At 40.3% G+C, this 14,371-nt stretch overlaps 1 protein-coding gene across 1 annotated transcript; it reads right to left on the reverse strand.

The window, feature by feature from the left end:
* Positions 1–9,575: 9,575 nt before the first annotated feature.
* On the reverse strand, positions 9,576–12,365 carry dusp1 (dual specificity phosphatase 1). The gene is made up of 4 exons (XM_037262157.1): positions 11,767–12,365; positions 11,410–11,555; positions 11,105–11,324; positions 9,576–10,562 (listed from the first exon to the last, which is right to left on the reverse strand). Exons 1-4 carry the CDS (start codon positions 12,134–12,136, stop codon positions 10,207–10,209), a joined length of 1,092 nt encoding a protein of 363 aa, XP_037118052.1. The 5' UTR covers positions 12,137–12,365; the 3' UTR covers positions 9,576–10,206.
* Positions 12,366–14,371: the final 2,006 nt, after the last annotated feature.

The following is a 14,371-nucleotide window of genomic DNA, read 5'->3' on the forward strand; positions in this document are numbered from 1 at the left end:
CCCTAATGGAAATCCCGCCAGGTCATCAATTCAATACCACATTATTTATTTCAGAAAAACAATGTCTGCTTTTTAAATATGTATATAAGGTAGAGGAAGAGACATGATGATGGTCGGCAACTTGAATGGATTAATTTAGGGGTGCCCAGACTTACCTCCAAGGGCTGCATACAGAAAGGATGTAAGACTTACTTCCACGATCTTAAACTTTTTTTAAACACAAATAAAAGAATACATGAAGCAGTCATATTTTTATTACCGTATATGTATGCTATAGTTATTTATGTACATAAACTGCCACATTACAGTCATAAAGCAAAGAGAATTTTTCAGGATTTTAGGGTGGCGTTCACCCCTGTATAACTTCAGAACAGATCTGTCCCTGTGCCGAACAGCAACCGAATCACAGCTGCACATTCAGAAAACAAAATGCAATCTGTAGTAGATTGGCAATCTTGAAAAAGATTCTTTACTTGAGGATCATAATGTGAACGATTCACAACCCAATCTTGACTAAAGAGCACAAGATGAATCAAACAATTTTTGCTTCTGAAGTTACGCACATTATATATTTTCTTTATGTTGAAAAATATTCTTCGGATTTTACACAGCTTTATTTTGAAGTAGCAAATGGTTACTTTTCCAGGTAGAATTCAAGACCATTCGGAATAGTAAATATAGATACATATTCTATAATGAATGCAGAAGGAGCCTTCACAGATTGTACATTGATTGTTGTTTTTTTTTCCTCCATGTTTTGTTTGGCCGCCTTTCTGCCTCTCATTTTCTGTCTTGTTCCCATCGCCCTGCCCTACTGGGGTCTGGGAAAAGCATGACTTCATCTTTGTAAACATAACGCTGCAAGCGACCACAGCTGAGGGACCGGCATTTCCGGTCTGTCCTCAACTAATAATAACAATGTTTAATTGCGATACCACTGGTGCTCTTCACAACACAGCCAAGATTAGATATGAATTGAATAAAAAAATGGAATAATTCATCGTATTCAGAGGAGGCAAAAATTCCCAGCACGCCATTGAATACTGATCCAGAATGTTTTTTTTTATTTGATTGGCATCCTAATTTTCTGGGAAGCCAAAATATTTACATGTTTATGTAATGCTGTTGGGAAACCTCTATTTGGCACGCCCAAACATGGCGAATAAAAATTATTGAATCTTGAATTTGAGAATGAATAAATTGTGATATTGAAAGAGGAGTAAAAAAGAAGTAAAGACACAAACAGAAGACATACTATGAAGTTTGCAAATGTGGACTGTGGTTATTATTCCAAACCTTTTGACAAATTTGATATAAAAAACTTGAGACCAATGCAAATACTTTCAAATGTTTGCCATTATTATTGTGAGCTGAAAGTGATTGGTTCATTCTAAATGTGGCCACACTCCCAGCCCAGGGGGAATTTTTGGAACCGCCAACTCACGCAGTGTTCATACATACTGATGATGATAAATTATAATGAAAACGCTTCTTGCTGTTTTTATTGCCATGAATGATACCTTTCAAAAAAGATTAGATAGATTGATAGATCGATAGACGTTTGGAAATTTGGCCTGATTGTCAGTACTTCTCCCAACTTATTCAACTAATGAGAGAACAGTATTAATAATAATAAAATATCTATTCATATATATGACAATAATAAAAGATATATTTATATATATATGACATCATTTCAGTATTATCTGTCAATGCCTATTATCATGTGATACTGCAGGAGCTTTGCATTGCTGCAATGCACCCCTATTTCCAGAAGATGGCGCTCACAACCCAAAGAATAGTGAACGTGCGTGCGCGTGTTATCCAATCATCAGGTTACCATCACAGATAACCACCAACTTGACTCACCATTCACAACATTAGTCACCTACTTACTTGTTTTAGAGGAAATGTAGACTGTACTTAACAGGTACCTTTTCCAGTCAATGGTCAAAAGTGGGAAGGTGCAAGCAGTCACATTTCTCTAACGTGATGACTAAACTATCTAGAATTTTATAAACTGACAAACACAAAACCGGGAAAGAACACATAATGAACTTGCAATTACAAGAAAGAAAGGGCCGATATGAGGATTCAGAAGCTGTTTAACATAACGCGTCATATCATAGCAGATATCACACAAGATTTCAGATCAGGCTGAAATACTTAGTAAGGCTACATATTTTCGCAATACTGTTGTGTCATCATTGTCTGAATTGTGTATATCAACACTTAGTGAGAATAGAGCCAAAGTCAGGCCAGCCATCGTTGGTGAAAAAAATGGATTGACCCAATTAGACCCTACTTTGGATTATTTTGTTTCAAAACAAGAGGAGAAATTGACCCATATATTAGGTCGGTCCTCTTTTCTTTTTTTTTTTAAACAAAATTGGATTATTTTTTTCCCCTGCGGTTTAAAGAGTGTACAGAAATACAGAACTTGTCTGCTTAGAAGAAGTGTGGATTTTCTCCTAGAGTTCCATTCCAATATCAAATCCCGCCTGAAACGTTAAGGTATGTAAACATGAGCTTGTGGTCTCTGTTGATTGTAAGGAAATTACTGGTACATGAGTGTACAGAAATACAGAACTTAAGAATATGAACAGAAGCAGAAGAAAAGATCATCTGTATGATCCCAAGCACATGAGGTATAGAGCGATCGTTATTAAGTCTTTTTTTTAGTACAGAAGACGTTCTTTTCAGTTCTGTGGGTCGCTTTGTCAAAGAGTCCTTTTATCAGACTGACATAATTCACAGTTTGGATTCAAGACGCCTTGGTGCTTTCACTCAAATGTGTGAAGAGGAATTTATGCTTTTTAAAGTATGGTGCTACTCTGGAATGACTGAAAAGGTCACAGAACAAGAAAGTGTTTCTATTTTGTCAAAACTGTCACCAATGATTCCAGGAAGTGGGTGAAAAGTTCCCTTTTCTATCCGATTAGACTTCACTGTGGTTAAAGATAAAGGCGTCATTGAATTCCTATGTTGATTGAATGTAAACATTTCAAATGTGCAGTCAAAACACAACTTCAAAATCTTTTAGAGTGATTTACATCTGCTCTCCTACGTATGTTTTGGGGTGTGACATCACAGCGCCCGGCGGGCAGGCAGCGGAGCACGCCAGAAAATGCCAGACATTCCTCGAATGCTCCACACGGGATCTGACTGCTGCTTGTGAACACAACCCCTCGGCCTGCGGCCAGTGGAAAAATACAAGCTTGTCCTCAGGGTCGCAGGGGCAAACAAGGCTCTTAGTGGGGTCTACAAGCGGTTGGCTGCCTGTGCTGGGTTCTGACTGATGTCACTGTTTTGCCATTCTGGTGCCCATTGTCAGACACAGCAGATCCGCCAAACTTCAAACACTTATATACAATGGTAGATTGATGAATAGGACAACACTATGTGTCTATGTATATATGTAATGTCCTTTCTTACATTACATGCTTTGTTGTAAATAAAAAAAAAAGAAGTCAATAACGACACGTAATGTTGTGACGTTCTGCAGGGCTGCATGTGCTGGGCTATCAACTTCCAGATCTAGTTTTATCTCTGTCCTTGTCACGCAACAGCAGCTTCTTTGCTTTCGTTTGCTTTAGAATATTGTGAAAAGAAAGCTTTTATCATCGGTGGCGAAAGACGTCAGAAAGCGTCACACACACACACGCAGCACACTGCTGCAGGTCTTTTAAGGTTGAAGGCACAAGGCTTCTCGTCTCCCTGAGGAGAAATTTGTCTTGGATCATGGGACAACTAGCAGTTATTGCTTGTATTCATCTACTATGCAGCTGCTTATGAGCAATCTTACGGCCAAATCACATGTTAACACTACATACAGATGTAGCAGTAATGAAAAAATGGCATAGGCACTGAATCTTGTTGTTTTTCTCATTATAAAATAGCATCTTGTATCTTGGGTCAGATTTTGATCGGTCATGCTTGGGTGATTACGGAAACATAATAATTGTGATTCATTTGGTTGATATTGACATCACAATCAATAGGAAACAATCAAATTTGTTGGTTTCAAAACTTATTATTCATTCTACTAACAAATCTCAGCTTCCTTTATGACTTGCACAAACAACCAGAAAATAAATTGGTAACAATCAGAACAAAAATATATTCAAATATTAGCAATTAAAGAATACATTCATTAAAAAAAATCCTCCTGTGTATGTCTTGGCCAATTAGGGGCACTGTGATTCATGCATGACGATATGCCTAAATAATATAAGAAAAACAGTAGAAGAAAAAAGTGGCAGACTTTATGAAGATATTTGTAGCTCTGTTGTTCACAAATTATGAAGACTACTGTATATGCCAGTGAATGTTGCGATATAACCTGTCTGTGTAATTCTCTTTGTTGTACGTTTAGTTTTATAGTTTTCTAAAATAGATGGATAGATGGACATGCAAAAAAAATAGCAATGACATGAGCATTTCAGCCGACGTTAAAACACAACATACAACAGACATACGAGACACTGTCATTTTGTGCGTGCGTGTGTGTGTGCGTGTGCGTGTGTGTGCGTGTGTGTGTGTGTGCGTATGGGCGGGTTACAACAATCGAGAGGCCTTCCTGTCCCAGTTGTAATCTTCTTACAGATTTACTGCAGATGAGTATTTTGCCATGACATCAATGTGTGGACTAAATCTTCTTGGTCAAGATATCCCATGTGGGATATCTCACCTCAGTGTATGAGAGATTTAAAATCCATGCAGTGAGGTCAGCAAATTGGAACTAATCATGACTCATGGCAATTCTTAAGTGGGCAAAGAAGCCTTATCTTTCTCGTCAGTGCAGCAAGCTAAATAGTTTTAATGATGTGTCGAATTTTCCTCTCTATGGCCAATGTGACGTGAGGCAAGGGAGACAGAACATTGGCCATCATTTATTTATCACCAAGTAAATTGATTCAAAAATTGATATTGTGACAAATTTAACAGGATCACTGAGGTTTATTAATTGATTGAATCAGATTAATGGCAAATATGTTCTTTTGACATTGAATGGGTAGCATGCAATAGAGCTAATGTTACCAAGCAGATTAGACTTTGTGTTTTGCTAAATTGGTAAAAGACAATCCAACCAAATATTTCATACATATTATATTCCGCCCACGGGTTCTGGATTAAGGAAATCGATAACCAGACCTTTTGGGAATTATTATTATCATAATTACTATTATTATTAATTATATATATTTTATTATTATTATTTTATCTAGCATATCAGTTCAGATCAGCAGTAGTTAATTAATTTCTGCCAATCAGAAGTATCTTTTTTGCAATAACAAACTCATCTGAAAGCCCTCTTGTTTTGTTTTTTTCTTTAATATCACCAACCTAAATTACCTTGTAGTGACGGCAATTAAAAAAAAAACGAATCGCTAAATTGTCAACCCAGTGTGCCAACAATCTGTAAAGTTAAATTGTTGAAGAGTATTGTGTTTGGTTGTCCATGTATCATACATTAAGATTTTTACCACACTCTTATTTCATTGTGCTTTATGACTTGGTGAATACAGCAGTGACACATTTCCTGGGATCTAAACACATTAACAAAGTTTAAAGTCAATGAATCATGGAAGAGCAACAAATTAACTCAGTCTGTTTATGTTTCCATGTCCCCTTTATTCTGTTTCTCTTTACATTGTAACTGGGAGCCTCGAAAGACCAGTTATTCAAGGAAGAAGTCATAAACCCTCTGAAATTGTGTTTTCATTTACCGTAATTTTCGGACTATAAGTCGCGGTTTTTTTCATAGTTTGGGTGGGGGGGCGACTTATACTCAGGAGCGACTTATATACATATATATGTTTTTTTTCACTTTTTTGGGCATTTTATGGCTGGTGCGACTTATACTCCGGTGCGACTTATAGTCCGAAAATTACGGTATATGAATGCTAATAGACAATTTTTGAATGTGTTTTTTAATTTTGTTTGTTCTGGATAAGACCTCTTCATATTCTCATGAGAACATGATGATCCAAACCATTCTGTCTCATGTGAAAAACCTCCAGGCCATGTGTCACATTCACATGACATCACCGAGCAACAACAGAGTGACTAATTTCCTGTAGTAAATATTATTGCATTGCAAATTATGTCATTTGTTTGACCATGACAATTCGGTTGATCTGTGTGGATTTAGAAACGAACCTCCTGCCTGCCAAAAATTCATTTGATGATATGAAAAGCAAGCGGTTGCATTAGCTCACTTCCTGTCATGACACATTTTAAACTACTTTTACATGGTGTTAATTAAAACTGCTTTCAAGTTCACTTTGCAACACTGAAAGCGGCAAATGTCAATGGAACTGAAAACGCAGCACAAAGGAGGAAACGCGAAAGAAACAAAGCAGTCCTTTGCTTCTTGATGTGAGTCTGTCAGGATTTGCACCCGAGTGTTTTACCTCATGTCGACAACATGTTGACACTTTCTCAGCCCACATAGACGACAATGCTTTAATCTCTCAACCTGACTATTGACAGACTTGAAAAAAAAATCTCCTAACGACTTTCTCACGCATACATGCAAACAAATGCACAGGAAGTTCAAGGGACACAAAAGGCGGGTGTGCTGGTGGTCTTTGGGCAGCCGGGCGGGGGCTGCGCATATGTCGCCCATGTCTTCGACAACTGGTGAGGTCATGGATGAGCATTTCCCACAGAGGCGTCAACACTACTGATGCCCTGTCTCAAAAGCTCTTTCCATGGCAGCGTTTTAGGGCCACTTTATCCAAGATTGTTTACTTGAATGCACTTCAACCTCAGACTAGGAAAAGTGAATTGGACCACATAAACACAAAATGCCTCATGGAAATTCATGGAGGCCCAATCCACATAGATGAAGAAATCAGGAAAGTGGAGTTTCATTTTGAAGAGCTGGTGTCGAAAGAGACTGTTGAAGACTGGTTATTTCTAAAGTCTGTAAATGATTCATGAAACAAGAGTACAGATGGCTGATTTTCTTCATTTTAGTCCCAAATGTGGACATATAAGGGCCCTATTTGTCAGCCTGCCTCGGGGCAGCTGTGGCTACTTACCAGCACCAGTGTGAGAATATGTGAGCGCATGAATACGTATCCACTGTAAAGCGTCTTTGAGTGTCAAGAAAAGGGCTTTATAAATCTGATGCAAGAATATTTTTATTGCGGTAAAAAAAAGCATATTGTAAGTACTGACAGTCACTCACGGCATGCTTTGCCTCATCCAGCTCACAAAGAAGGCAAAAGATCAAGGCTATATGTCATTGGAATTTTTTTTTCAGCTGGCCTGTTTTGAATAATCTCTATGATGCCTTACAACTGAACTGCACTTAAGAAATGGAGTGTACCGAATTGGGGTAAAAAATAGCCACTGTAATGTTATGTTTGAACGTTTAATGTCTTCTGCATACCACCAGTGGAAGCCTGCATACGACGGGTACTTTGGGAATATCTGCGCTAACACTTCATAACTCAGCCTATCTATACGGTTTGGTGTCTGTATGTTTTGATTCATGAAGCGATTCGACCGGTCTCCAGCGCTAATGAGTGCAGATGGCCGTTTTGTTCTTCAAGGCCTCGAGGCCCAATCACATTTTTTTTTTCTCACAGTCCATTAAAAGTCACAGCCAATGTTTTGGCTAATTTGCAAACCAAACATATTGCTTTCCCTTTCAGAGGCACCTTCATAAATACCCCGCACCCCCACCCGGGAACTAACCTCCCCCTCTACTGCCATTGGCATGTGAGAGCGGCGCACGACTGAGCGCTGAATGCTCTTTAGTAGTCACACTTTTCCCAAACGCCTTGCAGCTGCTCCTATTGAGGCTCCATAGGGAGGGCTCCTTCGCCAATTCTTAGGGCCTCCTGTCGTTGGGTCGGCTCCACGCAGATTCAAACAGAGGGGAGTGTGACCCCAACAATGGAGCACACCATGACATCATGCGTCTTCTGTGGGTAGAAAAAACTAAATGATAGGATTCCATTACATGAACAAAGAGAGGCAGTTGTATGTGTGTGTGTGTGTGTGTGTGTGTATGTATATATGTATATATATGTATATATACATATATATACAATCACAGTTTTCTCCAATTAATCGTGACTAATTTTGTATTTCTATTTTCTACAAAGCTTGTAACAGCTATTTATTTACTTGAGGAAAATTTTGCAGTTCCTGTTGTTGGATTTTGGTCCACAATTTGGGAAGCGCGCTATCCGCGCCTCACGGCAAAAGCCAGAGCCAATCACCTGTTATCCAATTTACTCACCGCATGCTCGTTTTATTTCTTCAGTTTTTAGGAAAAGGCTAAGACACCGAAACAAAATTTAGACTTACACAGGTTGGTTGAGTTCAATCACAATTCTTGTTAAGAAAGCTCTGTTTTCAGGAAAGTACAATACAGCGTTGGGCCTTTCGTACGACCATGCTCAAGAGCAGAAAGTCTATATTCAGAAAAGGCAACGTTCAAGGTTCTTTGGTCAGCTTCTATTCAGTTGCACATGCCGGTGTGGGCCGAGTTTGATGGGTGATGAGTCTTTAGGGTGGGGCAAGTTCGCAGGAGAGTTTGATTCCATGGGAGTGGGTGCTGGTTCGGTGAGAGCTGGTTCCGTGGGTTTGGGTGCTGATTATGGGCGATTCGATGTGTGTGATGGGGCTGTTGTTTTCCTTCACGTCTTTCAGCCTTGACGATTATCTTTGGCCGGGTTCTTGGCTGTCTCCCTCTGGCACCTGCTGGTTTTATCTCCAAGTGACTCCACGGACTTATGTGAAGTTTTGTATGTGACATCATCAATTCATTAATGTTCCCTGACTACGCAAAGTTCTTACTCACCACTTACCATGCATTTGTTTGTTTGTCACATTCTTAGTTTATCATTAGGCAAAATACGACGTCTCATCAAGCATTAATCAAAACATAAGATATAACCAAGTACAGTACATTCTTAGACACCTTGGACCGTAAATTAGAATAACATCAGGCATGCATTAAACAGTTCCTTAAGGGTCGTTATGCTATTCAGGCAATATATCAACAAACATTTGTTATTTCAAAGTGCACAGAAATACATATCAGATCATGAAGTTATAAAAACCTATGTCATCACCATATATAAAAATGTCTAGTTATGTCTTCTTTATTGGTTTGGTGTGCAGGTATAATTATGTGCTTAAAATGTTTCTTATATTGATTTAATATGTGAATATACTTGTCTGCTTATGTACTTTAGTCAATGAGGTTTGAGCATATCTGTTTTTGTAGCTAGGCAGGACTTTTTGTATTTCGACCCCATTCCTTCACTGTAAAACCAACAAATAGAGTATGTTTTGATTCAAAGACTGTTCCAGTAGCTTTGTTTGATTCCTGAATACCATTTTTCTCCTGTAAATCTTTAACAATTGAACTAAAGGATTAAAACTGACTCAGCTTCTCGGGCATCTTGGTATGACATTCGAGCGCACCTTTGAATTGCTCGGTTTCTGTGTGTGTTGTTTTAGTCTCTTATTATGTTGTGTCTGGCATGCCTTGAATTATGCATCCATAAGGCTGATTGTGGGGGATTAAGTAGCAACAGCACAAAGGGTCATTTTTAAATGTACAAAGTCATATTTCATTTATTCAGTGGTATAAAAAACATTTATACATATGCAAAAATAGATACACTAGAGAAATATATTACTTTAGTTCAATAAATATGTCACATAGCAATCATTGCAGACTTCTTGTCCACCACAGGGTTTGCAGTACACAGTACAGAAACATGAGGTATTTAATGGTCACGTTCCCCATCACTTCAGGATCGTCACATCTAGCAAAGGAAAATTGGCATTCAAATTGGCCTCTTCTGACAAAGGGAATACATTCACTTGTTCTTCAAAGAAGCAGTAACTTGTCAGCATAGGTTAATAATTGGATCCCTTAACTAGGAAGCAAAATAGAGACACCTGGGAAGTCAACATTCCCGACCGAGACTATGTTAGCTCTCTGATTCGTCAATACATTACTTTGATTATCAAAAGCATTTGCCTTCATGTAGCAGAATCCTTTCACATACATCCAACAATACTACTTGTTGGTAGCTGCCACGTCTCCCCTTAAATTGACGCCGGGATACAAGGTTAAAGCGTCAAATGCACATTTAGTGCAGTGATACCAGCACCACTGTTTAAGAGTCAACACTTATGTTCTTGTTGTTGCTTTCATCCCATTATCAGTCAACAGCTAGGAGAGGTAGTGATGGGACTGTGGAGAAAGGAGAGCTGACTGGCAGACGAGTGCACCGGGATGGACACCGGGAAATTGAAAACAGTGCCGCCGTTGCCGATGGCCGGACTTCCGGCCTCCGACGAGCAGGTGGAGGAGGCGAGCACCTGCGACTCAAACTGGAGGAGCTGCCCCATGAAGCTGAAGTTGGGCGAGATGATGCTGCGGCGCTGCTTCACAAACTCAAAGGCCTCGTCAAGTTTGACGCGGTTGGTGCGCATGAGGTAGGCGAGGCAGATGGTGGCTGAACGGGAGATGCCCGCTTGACAGTGGACGAACACGCGACCGCCGTTGTTGCGAACTGAATCTGCACAGAGAGAAGAGGCGGCAAAAAATTAGCACATTGTGATATGGCCGTTTATGCATGAAAAACACACTCCGGCGCTCACAGTTGCTATTTGAATTCAAAAACCCAATAAGATACGGGAGCACGGTTAATGGGGCTACGGGGGTGTTGGCAAGTGGGGGTCATCCCTAAAAGGGGGTGGGCCATGTACACAAAGAAGGGGAACAAACCCCCCACTGGGCATATTGATCTGAGAGGAAGGCCGCCAGAGAGCGAGGAGAAGTCGCCTTTTGTTTAGACACAACAAAAGGACGGCGCGGAGCCAAACCGAACCCACTGTTGCCACGGCCTGGCAACTCATTTCAAAAGCAGTGTGTTTGGGTGGGGGCTTTTGTACGATTGAGGGGTGATGTAACCAAGGCTTGCTGAGCCAGCTGGTCAGTTTTTGGAGGGAACCTTTTCAAATTTAAAACCATGGCTGAAGTAGCCAGAGGAGCTGCTTTTTGTCCACTCATATTTCCAATAACAGAGCATGAAAGCACTGTCACAAAAGAAATACTCACCGATAAAGTCAATGGCCTCGTTGAACCAGGAACTGATATCCGCTTTGTGGTTGTCCTCCACAGGGATGCTCTTGTACAAAAAGGAGTCTTCAAAGTGGTTGGGGCAGTTGGCGGACACATTTATCAGGGCGGTGATCCCCAACATATCCAGCATGTCTTTTCGGGACGCATGGTAAGCGCTACCGAGATACAGGAAGGGCAAGATCTCCACTGGACCTCCCTAAGAAGAAGACATGTAAACAATCAGTCAGTGGGGTGGAAGGTAAACTCTTTGCTGCAATCGTGTTGAAGGAAAAGACACCAACCTGGTCATAAAGTGGTGTGTTGCATGGACTGCAGCTCGGGTCTGCGCTTCCTGGGTGGCTGGAGCTCAGAGGTAGACTGAGCCCTTGGGAGGGAGAAGGCTTGGTGCACATATCTGGATACTCTTTGAAAAATGCGTCAAATCCACCTGAGGACCAAAATAAAATAAAAATAAGAACGCGTTGTAATCGCATAACCAAAAAAGGGGAACAACTGCTTTGTAACAGAGAAGCGGGTGTCTATTTCTGAATTGTTTACAGCAGCACCAGCTGGGATGGTGACAGCTGAAAACCACATTTGTTGCCACGCACACCCACACACAAACACAACAAATGTAAGTGAGACAAGACTTTTATTACCTTTAAGTATGAAGACACTTGCGCCACAGGGGTCCCGGCAGAGGGCCGCCACAGCCAGCATCAAAGTCCCGTCTTTCTTGGCTTGGCTTAAGTCACAACTGTGATCGTCCAGAAGCACCACCGACTGGTACTCGCCAGACAGGAGCCGGCTCCTGGTGTCCTCGTTGGGGACAATGTGCTCGAGTCCTAGGCCTCCCCTGGCTCGTCTTCGCACGATGGTGCTGAAGCGGACGTTGGTGGAGGCCGCGATGTGGGAACCGTTGAAGGATAGAAAAGAGCGGCAGTCCAGCACCAGGCAGCCCGGAGCGTCGGCCTCCAACAGACCACGGAGGGACGCACAGTCGATGGTGGGCACCTCCATTATGACCATAGTAGGGCGACGGGAAAGAAAAGTTAAATCCAATACATATAGCTTGAAGCTTGAGAAGCGCTGCTGGTTGTAGTCTCCTTTTTGTTCCGATTTAAAAAAAATATACAACAATCTTGAGACGACAAAAAAGTAACTTTAAGTGCTGTTTGAGTCTTCTTGAGTGTATCCGAGTTCTTCTTTCCTGTACTGACTGTCACCGCAGTCGTGTCGAAGTGACTGGAAAAACAGTTGAAGCACTTTCTTTATATACGTCCACAGCTTGTGAATGCGAGGCCACTGACGTCAGGAGCCCGCCCTTACTGGCGTACAGCCAGACTGCATGACGTCAAAGGCACGCGCCCGCTGTGTGGTAAACTACACGGGCGCGCGCACGTTTTAAGAACATTTTGGTCCGAGGCACGTAGTCAGCTGTCCCCTCTCAGCGCGGGCACGTACAAAACGAATGGGGGGCAATTTTTCTCCTCAACTTTGAAGTGTTTCCCAGAGATGGAGAAAAATTGACTCCGAGCTTTTGTTTTATTTGTTTAGTTTTTTCCAAATGCTGTATTCTGGTAAAAAAAAAAAAAAAAGAAAAGATTTTACTCCTTTAGTAAAGTGAAAAAGTAGACTGAAATATACCGAAGTACAAAAAGGTGGTTTGTTTGTTTGTTTGTTTTACAGTGAATTATATAAAAAATTAAAAAGCAGTTTTGAATTAATGCACCAATGACGAGCAAGTGTTACCTCCGGCTTTTATGCTATCAAAGCAATGTTTTCCGCTTTATGCTATCAAAGCAATGTTTTCCGCTTTATGCTATCAAAGCAATGATAGATAGATATTAAGTTAATTCCCAGGTTCATTCCCACCACAGGCATTGACTCCCCTAAGCAGTTCATGTTTAGTCATTTTAATCACATATTGGTGACATCACTTCATAGAGTCATTTTTAGTGACTCTTCAAAAACAAACACTGGTGAATGAATAGATGTGTTGTGTAATGTTAGCTTAACCCAGGTATTGCTTTTACACATTCATCTGTGTATAAATATTTGTGTTGAAATGTTTTGCATTTAAGACAGTCCCTACAGTCTCCACCATGTTGATTTAAAGTAAATATTATTTTGCTCATTGAAATCATTAGTTTTGTATGAAGCATAAAACTATAAACAAAATGCTAATACTGCCACATGTATTCCTCGACTTTCAGTTAAAGCATGCTATACATGTATTGATTTTTATTTGACATTACATAGTCAACAATTTTTTCAACAATCTCTGGCTTTTTATGAACATTTTTTGTGTGACTGGATGAAATAATTATATGTCTTGCAAATACTGTAGATACTTAGACATTTTCAAACTGAAAATTGTGCTAGTGGGCCTCTTGAACTATTGGTTTTCTTTTGTTTTGTTAATCACTCATGCCATCCTGTCAGCGGTTGTACAGTGGATACAGTGTTACCATCCATACTCCAGTAAATGTGGAATTTGACGAATTTTCCATGATGTTATCGTATAACTACATTTCTGTTTTGCCTCTTGACCTGAGGGTTGACAAATAAGAAAATAATATGTAAATATCTGGCACGGGGGCCATAAACATTTATTCTCTGTTTTTAATTAGTCAGAGGTACATAATGTTCAATGCCCCGAGAGTAAAGGCAAACCATAAAAGTTAATCACTGTATAGAAATCTTAAGTCCAGTAAATTTCCACATGCTGAGTACCAAAACACGGGTCTTCCAGGAAGACAGATGGAGATCTTTTCGACCGGTCACTTGTGACTTAATTGAAACAAGAGAATGTAACATTTTTGTCCAGATTTTTTTCCCCACATTGATGACAGTCACTCGGAGATGCCCGTTTGATTTGCTGCTTTGCTGACTCATAATGTGACCTGCTGTCTAACTCATCATAAGGAAACAGGAGTGTCATTGTTGACAACAGGCGGAGGGTGTATTTGACTTGAAGCTACGCAGGGTGTTTTTTTTTGTTATTGTTGTACATTGACTTCCCCCCAGTATGCCTTTTGAGTTTCAGATCAACCTGCCTCACCAGTAGAAAATCCATAAATCTGGTGCTTTTGAACCAATTCAATCTTTTGAAAAGATAAGGGCTATGACATCATTGTCACGACAGAGAAACCAGAGCAGGGCTATCAACTTTCCAAATCCACATCCATGCCAGTTTTAAGTAGGTAAAAGAAAGGATAATGGGATGTGTGTGAGAAAGAGGGTGAGGGGTGAATGGGAAAC

Source organism: Syngnathus acus, chromosome 10, assembly GCF_901709675.1.
Source record: "Syngnathus acus chromosome 10, fSynAcu1.2, whole genome shotgun sequence".
NCBI classification, from domain to species: domain Eukaryota; kingdom Metazoa; phylum Chordata; class Actinopteri; order Syngnathiformes; family Syngnathidae; genus Syngnathus; species Syngnathus acus.

Coding starts and splice junctions, on each gene's coding strand:
- dusp1 (XM_037262157.1), bottom strand. CDS start 12,136: ATGGTCATAATGGAGGTGCCCACCATCGACTGTGCGTCCCTCCGTGGT. Junction 11,556..11,766: donor AAGTGTCTTCATACTTAAAG/GTAATAAAAGTC, acceptor TTTGGTCCTCAG/GTGGATTTGACGCATTTTTC. Junction 11,325..11,409: donor ACACACCACTTTATGACCAG/GTTGGTGTCTTT, acceptor TCTTCTTCTTAG/GGAGGTCCAGTGGAGATCTT.